Source organism: Gorilla gorilla, chromosome 9, assembly GCF_029281585.2.
Source record: "Gorilla gorilla gorilla isolate KB3781 chromosome 9, NHGRI_mGorGor1-v2.1_pri, whole genome shotgun sequence".
Classification (NCBI taxonomy): domain Eukaryota; kingdom Metazoa; phylum Chordata; class Mammalia; order Primates; family Hominidae; genus Gorilla; species Gorilla gorilla.
Genome location: NC_073233.2, coordinates 15,248,053 through 15,263,104, shown reverse-complemented (window position 1 = coordinate 15,263,104; position 15,052 = coordinate 15,248,053). Strand labels below are relative to the sequence as shown.

Genomic DNA, 15,052 nt, shown 5'->3' with positions numbered 1-15,052 from the left:
TACATAGTCAAATATTTATACTGTATGTTCACCTGAAATTATTGTAATTCAACAGCTATTTATTGAGTAACAGCCATTTGCTAGAGGTTAAAGATGGAACTTATACTGATAGATAAATAACCCATGCTTTCAAGAGGCTCACAATCTGGCAGTCAGCAGATTGGCTCATGGTGAGCAATACTTATGAACAATGGTTATGGGCTATGAAGTGAGCCTTGGGTGCCAAGGGAGAGAGTAATCCATTCTCCCAAGGAGTAGGAAGAAGTCGGAGAAGGCTTTATTAAAAAGGTGACATTTGAGTTGGGCCCATCAGAGATGTTACCTTTCATAATATTTTCTGGGAAATAACAAGTTGTTTATGAGATTGGAGCATAGGATGCCAGAAGCCAGCAATGTAATGTAAAGTTTGAGGTGTCTGTGGAACATCTAGGTGCAGATATCCACAAGGTAGTTGGAAGTTCAGGTCTAGAAATTAAAAGAGAGAAGTCGGAGCTGGAGATAATAGTTTGGCAATATCAGCTAAATTTAATTGAAACCATGCAAGTAGATAAGATGTCCAGGATGGGCTGTGTAGAAGAGAGCCAAGAAAAAAAACATCCAATTAAAGAGTACACAGAGAAGGAGATAGTAAATGAAGGCCAGTGAAAAAGAGTGGTCATAGAGACAGGAGTTGATAGAGATATTAAGAGAATAGAGAAGTTAAGTAAGAAGCTCAAGATGCTCTAGAGAAAAGGAACAACAAGAACAAGACTGGCCGGGCATGCTGGCTCACGCCTGTAATCCCAGAGCTTTGGGAGGCGGAGGTGGGTGGATCGGTCACTTGAGGTCAGAAGTTCAAGACCAGCCTGGCCAACGTGGTGAAATCCTGTCTCTACTAAAAATACAAAAAGTAGCCAACTGTGGTGGCAGGCGCCTGTTAATCCCAGCTACTCAGGAGGCTGAGGCACAAGAATCACTTGAACCCAGGAGGCAGAGGTTGCAGTGGGCCGAGATCATGCCACTACACTCCAGCCTGGGTGACAGAGTGAGATTCTGTCTCAAAAACAAACAAACAAAAAGAGCAAGACAGAGCATTTGGAAATTAAAAATATCATAGTTGAAATTTTAAAAATTGATAGAAGAATTAGAAGAAAAAATTTACAAAATTTCCCATACAGTAGAACAAAAAGACAGTAAGATGGACAATTAGGAGATCAACCAAAGAGGTCCAACATAGAAGTCACAGGAGTTGTAGAAAGAGAAATTTGAGAAAATATATGGGATGAAATTATTAAAGGAACAGTACAGGAACATTTACTGGACCTATAGAACATGAGCCTCCAGATTAAAAAGGCCCACCAAGTGCCTTAGAACGATGTTTGAATAAGTACCCATACTAAGGCACATCACTATGAATTTTCAGGAAAATATCCTACAAGCTTCCAAAGACATAAAAATATATACATTATATTTCCCAGCTGGTAAAAAAAAATTTACCTCCTCTGCAGCCTTTCACAGAAAACCACTGGAGGAGATACTCACAAAAATGAAGGGGAAGAACAGGAAACAGGAAGACATGAGATGAAGGAAACAGGAGATTCAACATGGGTAAGGGTCGTTCTTCAAAATAAGTAGAGTAAGCATGCTTCTGAGACAGGAGATGGGGGAATGTAGATACATTTGGACATGGTAGGGGAAAGTTGAGGGAATTTACATTTCTCCTTTCTCAGTGGTGAAGGCAAGGTTACCTCCTGAGAGTGAGTAGTTGGAAGTTTTGGGAACAGACAGGCTTGGGACAGTTGCTGTGGGGAACAAGAAGAGGATCGAAATCACTAGGAATAAAAGGATTGTTGAGCAGTATTCAGTATTAGGAGGAGGTTTGTAGTGAAGCCTGTCAGTTTTATTTATTATTTTTTAGAGATGAAGTCTTGCTACCTCTAGGAGATAACACGCGTGACCATAGCCACTGTGACCTCGAACTCCTAGCTTCAAGCTATCCTCCTGCTTCAAGGCTTGTCAATTTTAGAAATGAAGATAGTTTTTCTGTCAGGCAGCTTTAGTGCTGTTTATTGGAGATCACTTTATCTTGAGATGCTCTGAAGATGCATTTTGCAACACAAACTGAATTATTGTCAGAAAATGATTTATTTCTTCACAGTATTGAAATCTCTATTCTGGAAAGCTGAGGCTCTTAGCAATTACATATAATAAATCACATTTGGTAGTAAAAACTACACACACACACACACACACACACACACACACACAGTTCAAAGTGACAGCTTCCAGTGCATCTGTAACCTAGGCTTTTTGAGCTCTTAAATATTTTGGCTCTTCAAGTCTTCATTAGTTGAAAGTTGACTGATGAGTACCTAGGAGGAAGGAATTAAGAAGAGCATAGAATGCCAATTATCCTAAAAGAAAAGGAAAAAGGAAGCAAAGAAGGAAAGGAGATGTAAGAGTTTGACCTTCTAGGAGACTGAAGATGGCTCTGTCCTTTGTCTGTGGTATGTCAACCATGATCCCCAGCATAATGGAAATGTTGGGGTAGGCTGCTGCTTAGTTAGCAATAGAGTAGATGCATGAAAACTACCACCGCCATTCTATTGGTACCTAAATGTTCAAAGTAATAACTCTGACTGTACAAATGTTAATGTGACTAACCTTTTCATAACTTACTATTTCAATCGAAACTCCCTAAGCATTTATCGTTCCATTATTTTATTAGAATGCTTATTTGAATTCACTAAGCATATGAATTTGGTCATCTCTGACTGAACTTGGTATCTCCTCCTTGCCTCTAACCTCTAGTCTAGAATTTCCCATGATTTTTTTTTCAATCATATGTACCTAGCATAGAGACTCTGATTCAGGATATCTGGAGATGTCTTGGACCAGAGCATTGCATTTTGAAAAGCTTCTCGGGTGATTTTTTTTTCTCCAGAGGACAAATATTTTATTCTTTAAAGAATTTATAAAGGAATTGGAAGATGACTACAGTTCTCTTTGGGTGATTTTTGACATGCACCAAAGGTTAAGAGCTACTTTTGTTTCTAGAGTTATTTTCCTCAAATGCACATCATGTCACTCTTCTCAAAAATATTGTCTCTCCACATCCTTCAGAATCAAATTCAAATTCCTTCATATTGCCTTCATATCCTTCCTAGATCTGATCCTGTATCAGTCAGGAGGAGCTAAGCTTATGCTGCAATAACAGCTTCTCACATTTCAGTGGCTTAAGACAATGAGGATATTTCATACATATCCAGCATGGCCAGCATGGATCAGTAGGGAGGTATTGGTTTATTCAGGGATCCAGTCCGCTACAGTCTCACATGGCTTTGGGTTTATGTGGCAGAGAAGAGAGGCATGGACATCTCTTACCCCTTCTTCAATGCTTTGGCCTGGAAGTGACATGTGTCACTTCTGCTCACAGCCTGTTGGCTAGACAAGGGTTGGACAGTCACATGGCCCTGCCTAACTGCACAGTGACTGGAATGGTAGACTTCTGTGGACTGGGAAGTATAACAGTGAGCATTAGTGAGTCTACCTTTTTAAAAAATGTTTGAGGTGAAATTTACACAACATAAAACCATTTTAAAGTGTATAATTCAGTGACATTAATTATAGTCACAATATTGTGCAATCATCACTTCTAGTTCCAAAACATGTTCACCACTCTCAAGGAGCTCCCATACCCACTAAGCAGTTACCTCCCATTTCTTTCTCCCCCGGAGCCCTGGCAACCATTTATCTTCTGTCTCTATGGATTGATGGAATCATACAATATGTGACTTTCTGTGTCTGGCTTCTTTCACTTAGCATAATGTTTTCAAGTCTCACTCACATTGCATGTATCAGAATGTTATTCCTTTTTATGGTCAAATAATATTCCACTGTATAGATACACCACATTTAAAAAATCCATTCATGGCTGGGCACGGTGGCTCACACCTGTAATCCCAGCACTTTGGGAGGCTGAGGCCACCTGAGGTCAGGATTTCAAGACCAGCTTGGCCAACATGGTGAAACCCCATCTCTACAAAAATACAAAAATTAGCTGGTCATGATGGCAGGTGCCTATAATCCCAGCTATTTGGGAGGCTGAGACAGGAGAAGTGCTTGAACCCAGGAGGTGGAGGTTGCAGTGAGCTGAGATTGCGCCATTGCACTCCAGCCTGGACGACTGAGCGAGACTCTGTCTCCAAAAAAAAAAAAAAAAATTCATTCAATTGTTGATGGACATGATTATTTCTACTTTTTGGTCCTGTATATAGTGCTGCTATGAACTTTTGTGTACAAGTATTTGAACAACTGTTTTCAGTTCTTTTGGGTATATACCCAGGAGTGGAATTGCTGGTCACATGGTAATTCTATGTTTAACTTTTTGAGGAACCACCAAACTGATTCCCACTTAATTTACCTTTTTAACTTCCTACTTCAGTCAAATGAGGACCAGTCACTGTTCTTACAGCTGGTTTCTCATTTTCATGGCTTAGGCAATTCCTCTGGCTTAAAATTTTCTCCCCTTCTTTTCTAATGATTGAAATAGAAATTCTGACAATCATTGAAGGTTCAGTTCCAACCCTCTTTCTCTAAATTCTAGTAAGAATCTCTACTAGTTCTGCAAATTCCCATATTTCCTCCTCTTTATCTCTTGTATGCTATTATTTTTGAGTAGTTGTTTATTAATGCCTGTATCACTAGATTTTAAATTTGCTTATACAACTTATTACTTTTATTCCCCCCAGTGTCAAAAACAGTTTTGTGAAGATGTTTAATAAATGCTTATTGAATGAATAAACAAACGAATAAGGAGCTACAGATACGATCGTGATTTTTTTGGGGGGGAACTATGGATTTCTGTTTTGCCAGTAAGATGGAGAATGACAAAATGATATTACATTTCACAAGTCTGGTTTCAGGGATGCATGTTGGGTAAAATTCAGTGAATTCAGTGACAAATATAGGTCATTATTTTATCTGGAGATAATTCATTAAATCTAAGACTGATACCATTAGAACAAAGATTGGTAACTAGTGTTTCAAATGAGTAAATTTTTAGACTTTAATTTCTTCCAATAAAAAATTATCTTCAGGCTGGTTCAAGTGCAGTGATGTTTACAACTAATTGATGACAACCAGTTACAGATTTCTTTGTTCCTTCTCTGCTCCCACTGCTTCATTTGACTAGTGTTTAAAAAAAAAAAAAAAAAGGCCGGGCGCGGTGGCTCACGCCTGTAATCCCAGCACTTTGGGAGGCCAAGGCGGGTGGATCACAAGGTCAGGAGATTGAGACCATCCTGGCTAACATGGTGAAACCCTGTTTCTACTAAAAATACAAAAAAAATTAGCCCGGCATGGTGGCGAGCACCTGTAGTCCCAGCTACTCGGGAGGCTAAGGCAGGAGAATGGCATGAACCCGGGAGGTGGAGCTTGCAGTGAGCCGAGATCGCACCACTGCACTCCAGCCTGGGCAACAGAGTGAGAGTCCGTCTCAAAAAAAAAAAAAAAAAAAGTATCTTCAAGCCCATGAGAGAAGGAAGAAGGATGACTTAGCAAGACAGAGGAGTGAGGGGACCATCCAGGTTGGATGAGCCTTTCTGAGCTTGTCTCCTGTCCGTCTAAAGGCCACCTGGCATCTCATCTCATTTACTCTCAGATCCAGCCTGCCCAGCATCAGCAGTCAAGCTGCCTTATTACTTTCTTTTCTTTTCTTTTCTTTTTTTTTTTTTGAGACGGAATCTTGCCCTGTTGCCCAGGCTGATGTGCAGTGGCACAATCTTGGCTCACTGCAACCTCTGCCTCCGGAGTTCAAGCAGTTCTCCCTGTCTTAGCTTCCCGAGTAGCTGGGATTACAGGTGCTCGCTACCATGCTTGGCTAATTTTTGTATTTTTTAGAAGAGACGGGGTTTCACCATGTTGGCCAGGCTGGTCTTGAACTCCTGACCTCAGGTGATCCGCCCACCTTGGCCTCCCAAAGTGCTGGGATTACAGGCGTGAGCCACTGCACTTTATTTAAATGAGTATTAGACAGCTTGCTATCTGGAACAAAACCCCAAACAACATAGCAGGATAAAATCAAATCAATGGATTGGAGTGAACCTTTTTGTGAGCTGATATAGAAAGAGAACTTTGATTGGATGTATCCTGTCTTCTGTACACTTAGTAGGGAGGGAACAAAAGGCACTGCATGGTATCCAAGGCAGGAAATATAATCTACTATAAAAAAGATATAAGTAACACAATTCAGTTTATTTATTCCTTATATATTTTAAGAAAATGAATAATTTATTTTTAATTTTATATTAAAACCTCAGTAATACTTGAAATCCAAATGAGATTTACCAGCTTGCCAAGATTAAAGTATATATATGTACTTTAATATAATATAGAGATAGGGTCTTGCTATGTTGCCCAGGCTGGTCTTGAACTCTTGGGCTCAAACGATCCTCCTGTCTCGGCCTATCAAAGTGCTAGGATTACAGGTATGAGCCGCCATGCCCGGCCTATAGTATATCTTAATTCTTCTCTTAAGATCTTGATTAATAACCCTGTAACTTATGTTAATGATATTAACCAGGAGTACTACATTTATTTTTCTCCTTTAATTCTGTGTAGATCTAAATAAAATAATAAAGTGTTGAATATCTCATGTAATTTATTGAATACTGTACCGAAACTGAAAAACAGAATGCTGTATGGGGACTCAAAGTATGCTTTCTACTGAAGGAATATTGGTTTTGCACCATGGTAAAGTCAAAAGATTGTAAGTTGAACCACCATATATTGGGGATCATTTATATATTCTTTTAAACTGTTTCTGAAGTTTTTACCTGGTGTATATCTTACCTACATATAAAAAATTTTTTTTAGGTCAAAATGTCAGCCAGGTGTGGTGGCTTATGCCTATAATCCCAGCACTTTGGGAGGCTGAAGTGGGAGGATCACTTGAAGCCAGGAGTTTGAGACCAGCCTGGGCAACACAGTGAGACTCCTATCTCTATAGAATAGAGATTTTAAAAAATCTCCATTTTAAAAAATTAGCCATGTGTTGTGGCATGTGCTTGTAGTCCCAGCCACTGGGGAGGCTAAGGCGGGAGGCTGCAGTGAGCTCTGATTGTGCCACTACACTCCAGCCTGGGCAACAGAGACTCTTTCTCAAAAAAATAAGAATAGTAAAATTAAAAAAAACAAATCACAGTGTCAAAAATTTTTGCATGCAAATTTTGGTTTCTGGGCTTCCTACTCAGTGCAATTTAGAAAATTAAGTAGTTTTTTTTTTTTTCTTTGAGACTGAGTCTCATTCTGTAGCCCAGGCTGGAGTGCAGTGGCACGATCTGGGCTCACTGCAAGCTCCGCCTCCTGGATTCACGCCATTCTCCTGCCTCAGCCTCCCAAGTAGCTGGGACTACAGGTGCCCACCACCACGCCTGGCTAATTTTTTGTATTTTTAGTAGAGACGAGGTTTCACCGTCTTAGCCAGGATGGTCTCCATCTCCTGACCTTGTGATCTGCCCTCCTCGGCCTCCCAAAGTGCTGGGATTACAGGCATGAGCCACGGCGCCCGGCCTAGAACACTTAAAGTCATCTAGGCCAACCACCTTTCCCAGTTGTCTGCTTTAGAGAAAACTGGTTGTTTGGATCATGAAGCATAAATAAGGCCCCACAGCCCCAATACCTTTTCTTTGAGACAGGGTCTCACTTTGCCGCCCAGGCTGAAGTGCAGTGGTGCAATCATAATTCACTGGAGCCACGACCTCCTGGGCTCAAGCAATCCTCCCACCTCAATGTCTTGAGTAGCTGGGACTAGAGGTGTACATAAACCACCATGCTCGGCTAATTTTTTTTTTTTTTTTTTTTTTTAAAGACTGGGGTCTCACTATGTTGCTCAGGCTGGTCTCAAACTCGTGAGCTCAAGAGGTCCTCCTGCCTTGACTTCCCAAAATAATGGCATTATAGGAATGAGCCACTGAACCCAACCCTCACTGCCCCTTTAATGAATACATATAATATTACAGGCAGAGTACCTAGGAAGAAATCATTGTTTCATGAGTTCTAGACCTGCAAACCTGAAAATCTTCCTAGAAAATCTTAACCCTTCTGTCCTTCAAAGGAAAAAACAAAACATGCCAAAGCAAAATCCATGAACCAGAAAACCCAGACAACTCACCATGCTTAAGTGCAGGATTTAAAATAGCAAAAGGAAGTAAAGCTCATCTTTGTGATGTCAAGTTCTATTTTGGTATATAACAAAGTAGTTAAATTATAAGGCTCTCAAGGTTAAAATATTAAACAGACCCTTAGCTATAAGATGTGTTGCCAGGCATCTGTATGGAATATAACCATGTAATCAGGGCATATTGTACTTCTCTGCACAAAGAGAACCAAAGCTACTGCTTCTAAAGATTAGGAAACTTTCATTAGACTGACAGAAGACCGTACAGAGGAAATGGCTTGGGGGTGGAGGAGACGTATGAGAGAGGATGAAAGGAACAGTATTCATAACTATCCAAATTAGAGCCAGGATGTTTATGCTCAAATCTTGTCTTGGCTCTGTGTTGATGGGACTGAATAATAGAACATGGGAAAGTATATCTCAGACCCCTAAATTAGGCAGTAAATTTACCAAATTCCTCCTACAAGCGCTTCCTATTTTCAGCAGTCTCTGCACATTTCTGAATATATGCTGTGATTAAAGTCCAAAGCTGGCTAATGCTAATGATCCCTTCCTCTTTTTTGTTGCTAGTATCCTTCCACGGCTATTTCATTCTGTTGTTTATAAGTCATGTCTCTACAACAGGATTGTAACCTTATGAGGAGTGTTTTTATTTATCTTTCATTTATTCAGACAGCATATATTTACTGTGCGCTTATTTCATGCTGGGCACGGTGCTAGGCAGATAGGATGTAATTATTAGCAAGACAGGCTAGGTTGCTGTCCTCAAAGAGCTTGCCATCTCTTATACATAGTTGACCTTGTTTGTCAAGTGATGTGAACATTATGTTAATGCAAATTAATAAATTACTACTATTTAAAATATAGCATTAACACCATTTCTGATGTCAGTGTCTCTAATAAATATTTGGCCAGTATTAAGATGAACTAATAGTCACATATGTGAAGTTTAGACTCAAGGCTATATTTAGACTATATTTAGACAATTTAAGGGATGTTACTTTTCTTTCTGAGAGAGCAGATCTAATGAAGTTTTTTTCCTAAGAATTAAAACAGTTCCATGCATAACTTACAATGGAATTGGCCAACAAAAAGAATAAGTATTTATATCTAATTATTGCCCTCTGACATTGCTTCAGCACATATAAGAGGCAGCAGCAGCAGCTGCCAATGATGAAAATAATTATTGTCCTGGGTCTGATTAGAGAAAATCTTGATGCTGTCTGTTGAGTTGTCTTTCCTTAGAGATGTTACAAGAAAAACGGGACTTTAGTAGTAGAGGTTCCAATAGTTTTGAAAGCGGGAGACTTAAGAACCTCCTTACAGAGCTCAGAGAGCTGCAGGTAGAATTTACCTGGAGACTGGCTATATTCTGTGGCTTGCCTTTACATTCATGAGTTCTCTTGTTCCACGTTTGGGGCAGAACCATCCTAATTTGAGATTGGAGAGATTGGAAAAGACTGGAGAGGGCTAAGTTCATCCAAATATGGCCCAGGTCTCCTGAAGTGTTCAAGCACTTCAGTGAACTAGAGTAGAAACTCACTTAGATTGTGAGTTTGGAGAAAAACTTGTTCTGATTAAAGTAAAACTGTTCTGATTTTTGGAGTAAAACCTGTTCTGATTTTTGGCCTTTGTGTTTTCAATGTGCCTCAACAACAGCTGAAATCTTGGGCTTTCCTAATGTAGAACCAACTCAACGAGGAATTGATTTATTTTTCATGCGCAGACTGCATCACACTGCATATAAGGCCTTCTGCTAGAAAGGCCAAACTGTCCTTTGGCCTCAGTATTTTGGAGACAAAGAGTTAATACTAGTAATTCCTGTGTAATATCCTTTTTTGGCAAAGGAACAGTAGACTTTATCAGTTTGGTTCTTGCCATTACTTGTGTTCGATCTTGACCAAGTTAAATTATTTCCAGGATGTATCTTTTTTTTTTCTTTCTTTTTTATTTTTAGACGGAGTCTCACTCTGTTGCCCAGGCTGGAATGCAGTGATGTGATCTTGGCTTACTGCAATCTCTGCCTCCTGGGTTCAAGGGATTCTCCTGCCTCAAGGCTCCCTAGTAGCTGAGATTACAGGCGCCTGCCACCACTCCCGGCTAACTTTCGTATTTTTAGTAGAGATGGGGTTTCACCATGTTGGCCAGGCTGGTCTTGAACTTTTGACCTGAAGTGATCCGCCCACCTTGGCCTCCAAAGTGCTGGGATTACAGGCCTGAGCCACCGCGCCCGGCCTCAGGATGTATCTTAAACTCATTATTTTTGATGCTTGCCCTGCAGCTGAGTAAATACCTCTTTAGGATATGTGACAATTGAACTGGCTTGGATTTTGGAACATGTCCTGGCCTTAGAGCCTGCTTATGTTCATACACACTGGTTCCTTAGAAATGTAAATTTGTAAAGTCAATGTAAAACTGAAACTTCAAAAGTCAATTTTCATTGCTGCTGTTGTGCATTTCTATATCAAATTTTATTTACAGTGATTTACGTGAGTAAAAAATGGATTACACGATTTTCTAACATCTCACGAAGTATGGGTTTGGATCTTAAGTAATTTACATTTTTCTTTTCCAAGTTGATTGTTATACTGGGCTAATGATTTCCTTCAAATTCCACTAATAAATCACAGATTCTCAGTGCTGGTATTCCATTGCTTTATTATTAAATGGCACCCTTTTCTAGTTTTTGGTTTTGCAAACCAGTGGAGTATTTAAAGTAAAATTTCAGAATCCCTTTTGGAGCTTTCGGTTGAGACCAGGCTCCTTGGAACCCTAGTGCTTTGGGAGTTCTGCTACTGCTGCAGTACCAAAAGTAGCTTCTTTGAATTTCTTTTGGGTTTTGTAGGGCTCCCCCGAGGCCCGAGAACTGGGAGAAGGGAAAGAGCTCATCGGTTTGTTTGAAGGCCGGCGGGCGGTGCAGGCAGCTTTTCCCAGACTCTCCCAGCTCCGGCTTTTCACGCATACCAGAAGAGCCGCTTTTTTCCTCCAGTGATTGAAACCATCTGGACTCCAGGGGGGTCACGTGTGTATGAGAAAATGACATAAAGTTTCAGACCCCGTTGTGCTTTGCTCCACACCCAGACCACTCTTGGTCGGATGGTGCGGAGGTGAGGGCCGTCCAGTTTGGGGGCCAACTTCTCGTCCCTGCTGCCCCCGGCCCCCGCCTCCCTCACCCCTGTCCCCTACCCTCCCTCGCACACTCTCGGCGCGGCTTTCTCGCTGCCTCCGGCGCCTCCGAGCGCTCCCCTCCGCCGGGCTCCAGCAGCCCACCCTCTCTGTCTTGGGTGGAGGCGCACATCCTCCACGCCCCCTCCACTCAAATCTGCGCTCCCTCCCCTCTCTCTCCCTGCAGTCCGGCCGCAGCCCGGGGCGCGGATGCCTGCCCGCCGCCCGCCCTCTCTGCAGGAGCGGCTCCTCCTCCGGGCCGCGCGGCTCCCGGCGAGACCCCATCCAGGCGCCTCGCCCGGCCCGGCTGGGGAGCGCAGAGGTAAGCGCCTCCGGGCCGGGTGGCCCCGGTTCCCGCGTGCCGCGCCCGGTCCCGCCCCTGCCCTCCCAGCCCTTTAAATCCCTCTGCTCCCGACTCCCGGCCCCGGCGGCGGTGTCCAGCTCCGTGAGTACGCGCGTGGGGGCCGCCGCAGGCGCAGAGGAGCGGGGCTGGTGGGGTCCGCCCTCCCGGGCGGTCAGTAGCCGCCGGCTCTGCTTTCCGGCCAGGCGGGGGCCGCGCGGTTGGGGGTGGGGAACCTCGCGGCCAGAGTCCGGCGGTGAAGAGCTGCCTGGTGCCGAGCGGAGACCCGATCTCGGGACGTCCTGGGAGCTGGCTCTGCGCACCGCCTTGCCTCTCGGTGGCGGCATTCGAGCTCCTACCTGGAGCTGTTGCAGCTTGTATGCAGGCTCCTTGAAGAACGCGCGCGCGCGCACACACACACACATACACACGCACAACACACACACACAGACACACACACGGAACTCAAACAAAGGAAAATTAACTTTGCATGCTATTACTGCAACAAGTTAAACTATGTTTATTTGTGGATGGTTCACTTTTTGCCCTTGTGCAGACATGCACTAAGTATTAAAGGGTCCACACTCTAGTCAACGTTTATGGCACCTTATCCAATAATTTAGTAACTGAGTAGAGTTCAAGAGACAATGTTTTCAAGTGTTTCTAAAGAGGGCTTATTGCATTTTCGTGGGATCTTTATATGAAGGTAGTTGATGATTAATATGAATAAAATAACTTCCTCATTAAGTGAGAAAATTTGCCTTAGTACAGCCTTAGTCCAGCTCTTGCTTTTATTACCAACCAGGTGTTTCTGCTGTTTGGATAGCAGGGTCTTGGGAATGGCAAAGAGGTCATTATCCCATCTGCAAGACTGTTTTCAGCTACCTCTTAGCTGCACACACTGCAACTGGCCATTTTGGGATGGGGCCACAGGGTTAAAACCCAAAGGGCTGCGTTGTTTTGTTTTAATATTTTTCAGAAGGTGAATCCCTTAATTGATTTTTTTTTTTGCCAGAATTAGGGGTTTCTAAAGGGTTAGATGTAATCTGGGTTCCAGAAAGCTAATCCAAGATAGAGACTGAGTTGTTCACAGCCTATCTCCCTTGCTGAATTAAGGACCGCACAAGGCCAGAACTCAAGTCTGTTGAATGCATGAAGTGAAGGCTTCTTAAATTCTGCTGGTCTGGCAGAGAGTTCCTAGGTGACTAACATAGATGTAACCCTCCTTTTTATTTATCTGGCATATATTTTTTATTTAAAAATTTCTTTTTTCTTTTTTTTTTTTTTTTGAGACGGAGTCTCTCTCTGTCCCTGGAGTGCAGTGGCGCAATCTGGGCTCACTGCAACCCCCGCCTCCTGGGTTCAAGCAATTCTCCTGCCTCAGCCTCCCGAGTAGCTGGGATTATAGGCGCCTGCCACTACGTCTGGCTAATTTTTGTATTTTTAGCAGAGATGGGGTTCCCCATGTTGGCCAGGCTGGTCTCAAAGTCCTGATTTGAGGTGATCCACCCGCCTGGGCCTCCCAAAGTGCTGGAATTACAGGCGTGAGCCACTGGGCCCAGGCTATCTGGCAAATATTACCTTTGGAAAAACTCCCCAAGATATGGGGGAAGAAAAATTGTTCAAGTGTATGTATGGGAAATGTTACCCCCTAATTGGGCCAGAAGGGCACCCATTTTGGTAGACAACTCCAAGGCAACTCTTACCTTAAAAGTATTTTTTTACTGAACGCTTAGATTGGATTGGCTTGGTAATTAGGGAAATCCTTGGTCTTGAGTTTGTGGACTCCTTGGGGAAAGAGAAGTGACATTTGAGTGAAGGATAATTTCAGATCAATTGGCTTAGTACAGGAATGTCCAATCTTTTGGCTTCCCGGGGTCACACTGGAAGAAGAATCGTCTGGGGCCGCATGTAAAATACACTAACTCTAAGGATAGCTGATGAGCTTAAAATAAATCGCATAAAAAATCATAATATTTTTAAAAGTTTACGAATTTGTGTTGGGCCACACTCAAAGCTGTCCTGGGTGGCCCATGGGCCGCAGGTTGGACAAACTTGGCTTAGAATCTAAGAATTATAAAGCTCAAGGAGAAAATGATTCTGAGGCAGGGCGGTTTCATAGAAGAGGGGAGAGCCTTGAAGCAAAGTATGCTTCTGAAACTGGTGGAGAGTTGCTGGGGAAAGCTTTCAAGAGAATGGAGAGCAGACCATTTGGACTGGACCTAGAGAGAAAAGTAATAGCATCTGCTCTATGCCACCTGCCAGCTCTCTCTTTCATCCTTCAGTGTTGTGACATAGGTATTGTTGCTCTTGTTTTAAAGATGAGGGAATTCTTGTTTTTAAAAAGACAAGATCAAAAAGATAGGTAACCGGCTTGGGATGACACAAGTGGTAAAGTGGCAGAGCTGGAATTCCAATGCCTGGCTCTCAGACTAACATGGGTGCTTTCACAGCTGCCTTCTCCAAAGAGCAGTGGGAGGTCCAGTGGAAGCCAAACTGTGGTCAGGTTGAATTCTGGCTCAAGGGCTGGAACTTTATCCTGTAGACATTGTTTAGGTTTTAAAGATTTTTGAGAAAAGGAGCTATGGGTAAAGCAGTGATTTTAGAAGATTAAGGTGACATCTATGTACAGGAATGTGACATGCTCATCACAAGTCATGTGCAAGTCATAATTCCTAATGAGGAGGTTCAAAAAGGAAATGTAGCCAGGATATCTGGGTGTTTCAATTCCTGTCTCACTTACTGTACCCTGCAGCGAGTAGCTTGGTTCACTGGGTAAAGAGCTAGTTGCAGTGACCGCGGGGCCGCTCTGGATCAGAAAAGAGCTGAATCTTACCAGGCATACGCTGAAATGGAATGTGTATGTGGATCAATGCCACTGCTGGTTTGTCCCTTGTGTTCCCCCATGTTTCGCAATGCTTTGGTTTTTTTCTTTCATGACTACCCTGAGAGGTAGATAATGTTGTAATTTGTTTAAAAGCTTTTCCTCGCCCTAAACATCTTATGTAAGTTCATGTGCCTTTTCCTCTCATATTCTCTTATTTCTTAAAAATGCTGAATTTTGGCCAGGTGCTGTGGCTCACACCTGTAATCCCAGCATTTTGGGAGGCAGAGGCAGGCAGATTGCTTGAGCTTAGGAGTTGGAGACCAGCCTGGGCAACATGGTGAAACCCTGTCTCTACAAAAAATACAAAAATTAATCATGCATGGTGGCATGTGCCTGTGGTCCCAACTATTCAGGAAGCTAAGGTGGGAGGATCGATCACTTGAGCCCAGGAGGTTGAGGCTGCAGTAAGCCATGATCATGCCACTGCACTGCAGCCTGAGTGACATAGTGAGACCCTGTCTCAAAAAAAAAAAAAAAAAAAGCTGAATTTTAAAACTTGGTA

General features: G+C 42.6%; 1 protein-coding gene across 7 annotated transcripts in view; it reads left to right on the top strand.

Annotated features, from left to right (window-relative positions):
• DENND2B (DENN domain containing 2B) overlaps positions 1–15,052 on the top strand; it is a 222,032-nt gene that overhangs the window by 30,029 nt on the left and 176,951 nt on the right. For 2 of the 7 annotated variants that reach the window (XM_063710959.1, XM_063710957.1), the window contains exon 1: positions 11,456–11,645. The exons of 2 other annotated variants lie outside the window; for them this stretch is intronic. Coding sequence is in view for 1 of the 5 variants with exons in the window: in XM_063710955.1 (XP_063567025.1) it covers positions 11,255–11,265; positions 11,511–11,645 (146 nt within the window). In the remaining 4 variants the exon portion in view is untranslated. Of the gene's footprint in view, positions 1–11,231; positions 11,266–11,455; positions 11,646–15,052 lie in introns of those variants that run through there. 3 more of the 7 variants (XM_063710955.1, XM_063710963.1, XM_055355397.2) reach the window with 3 other exon arrangements.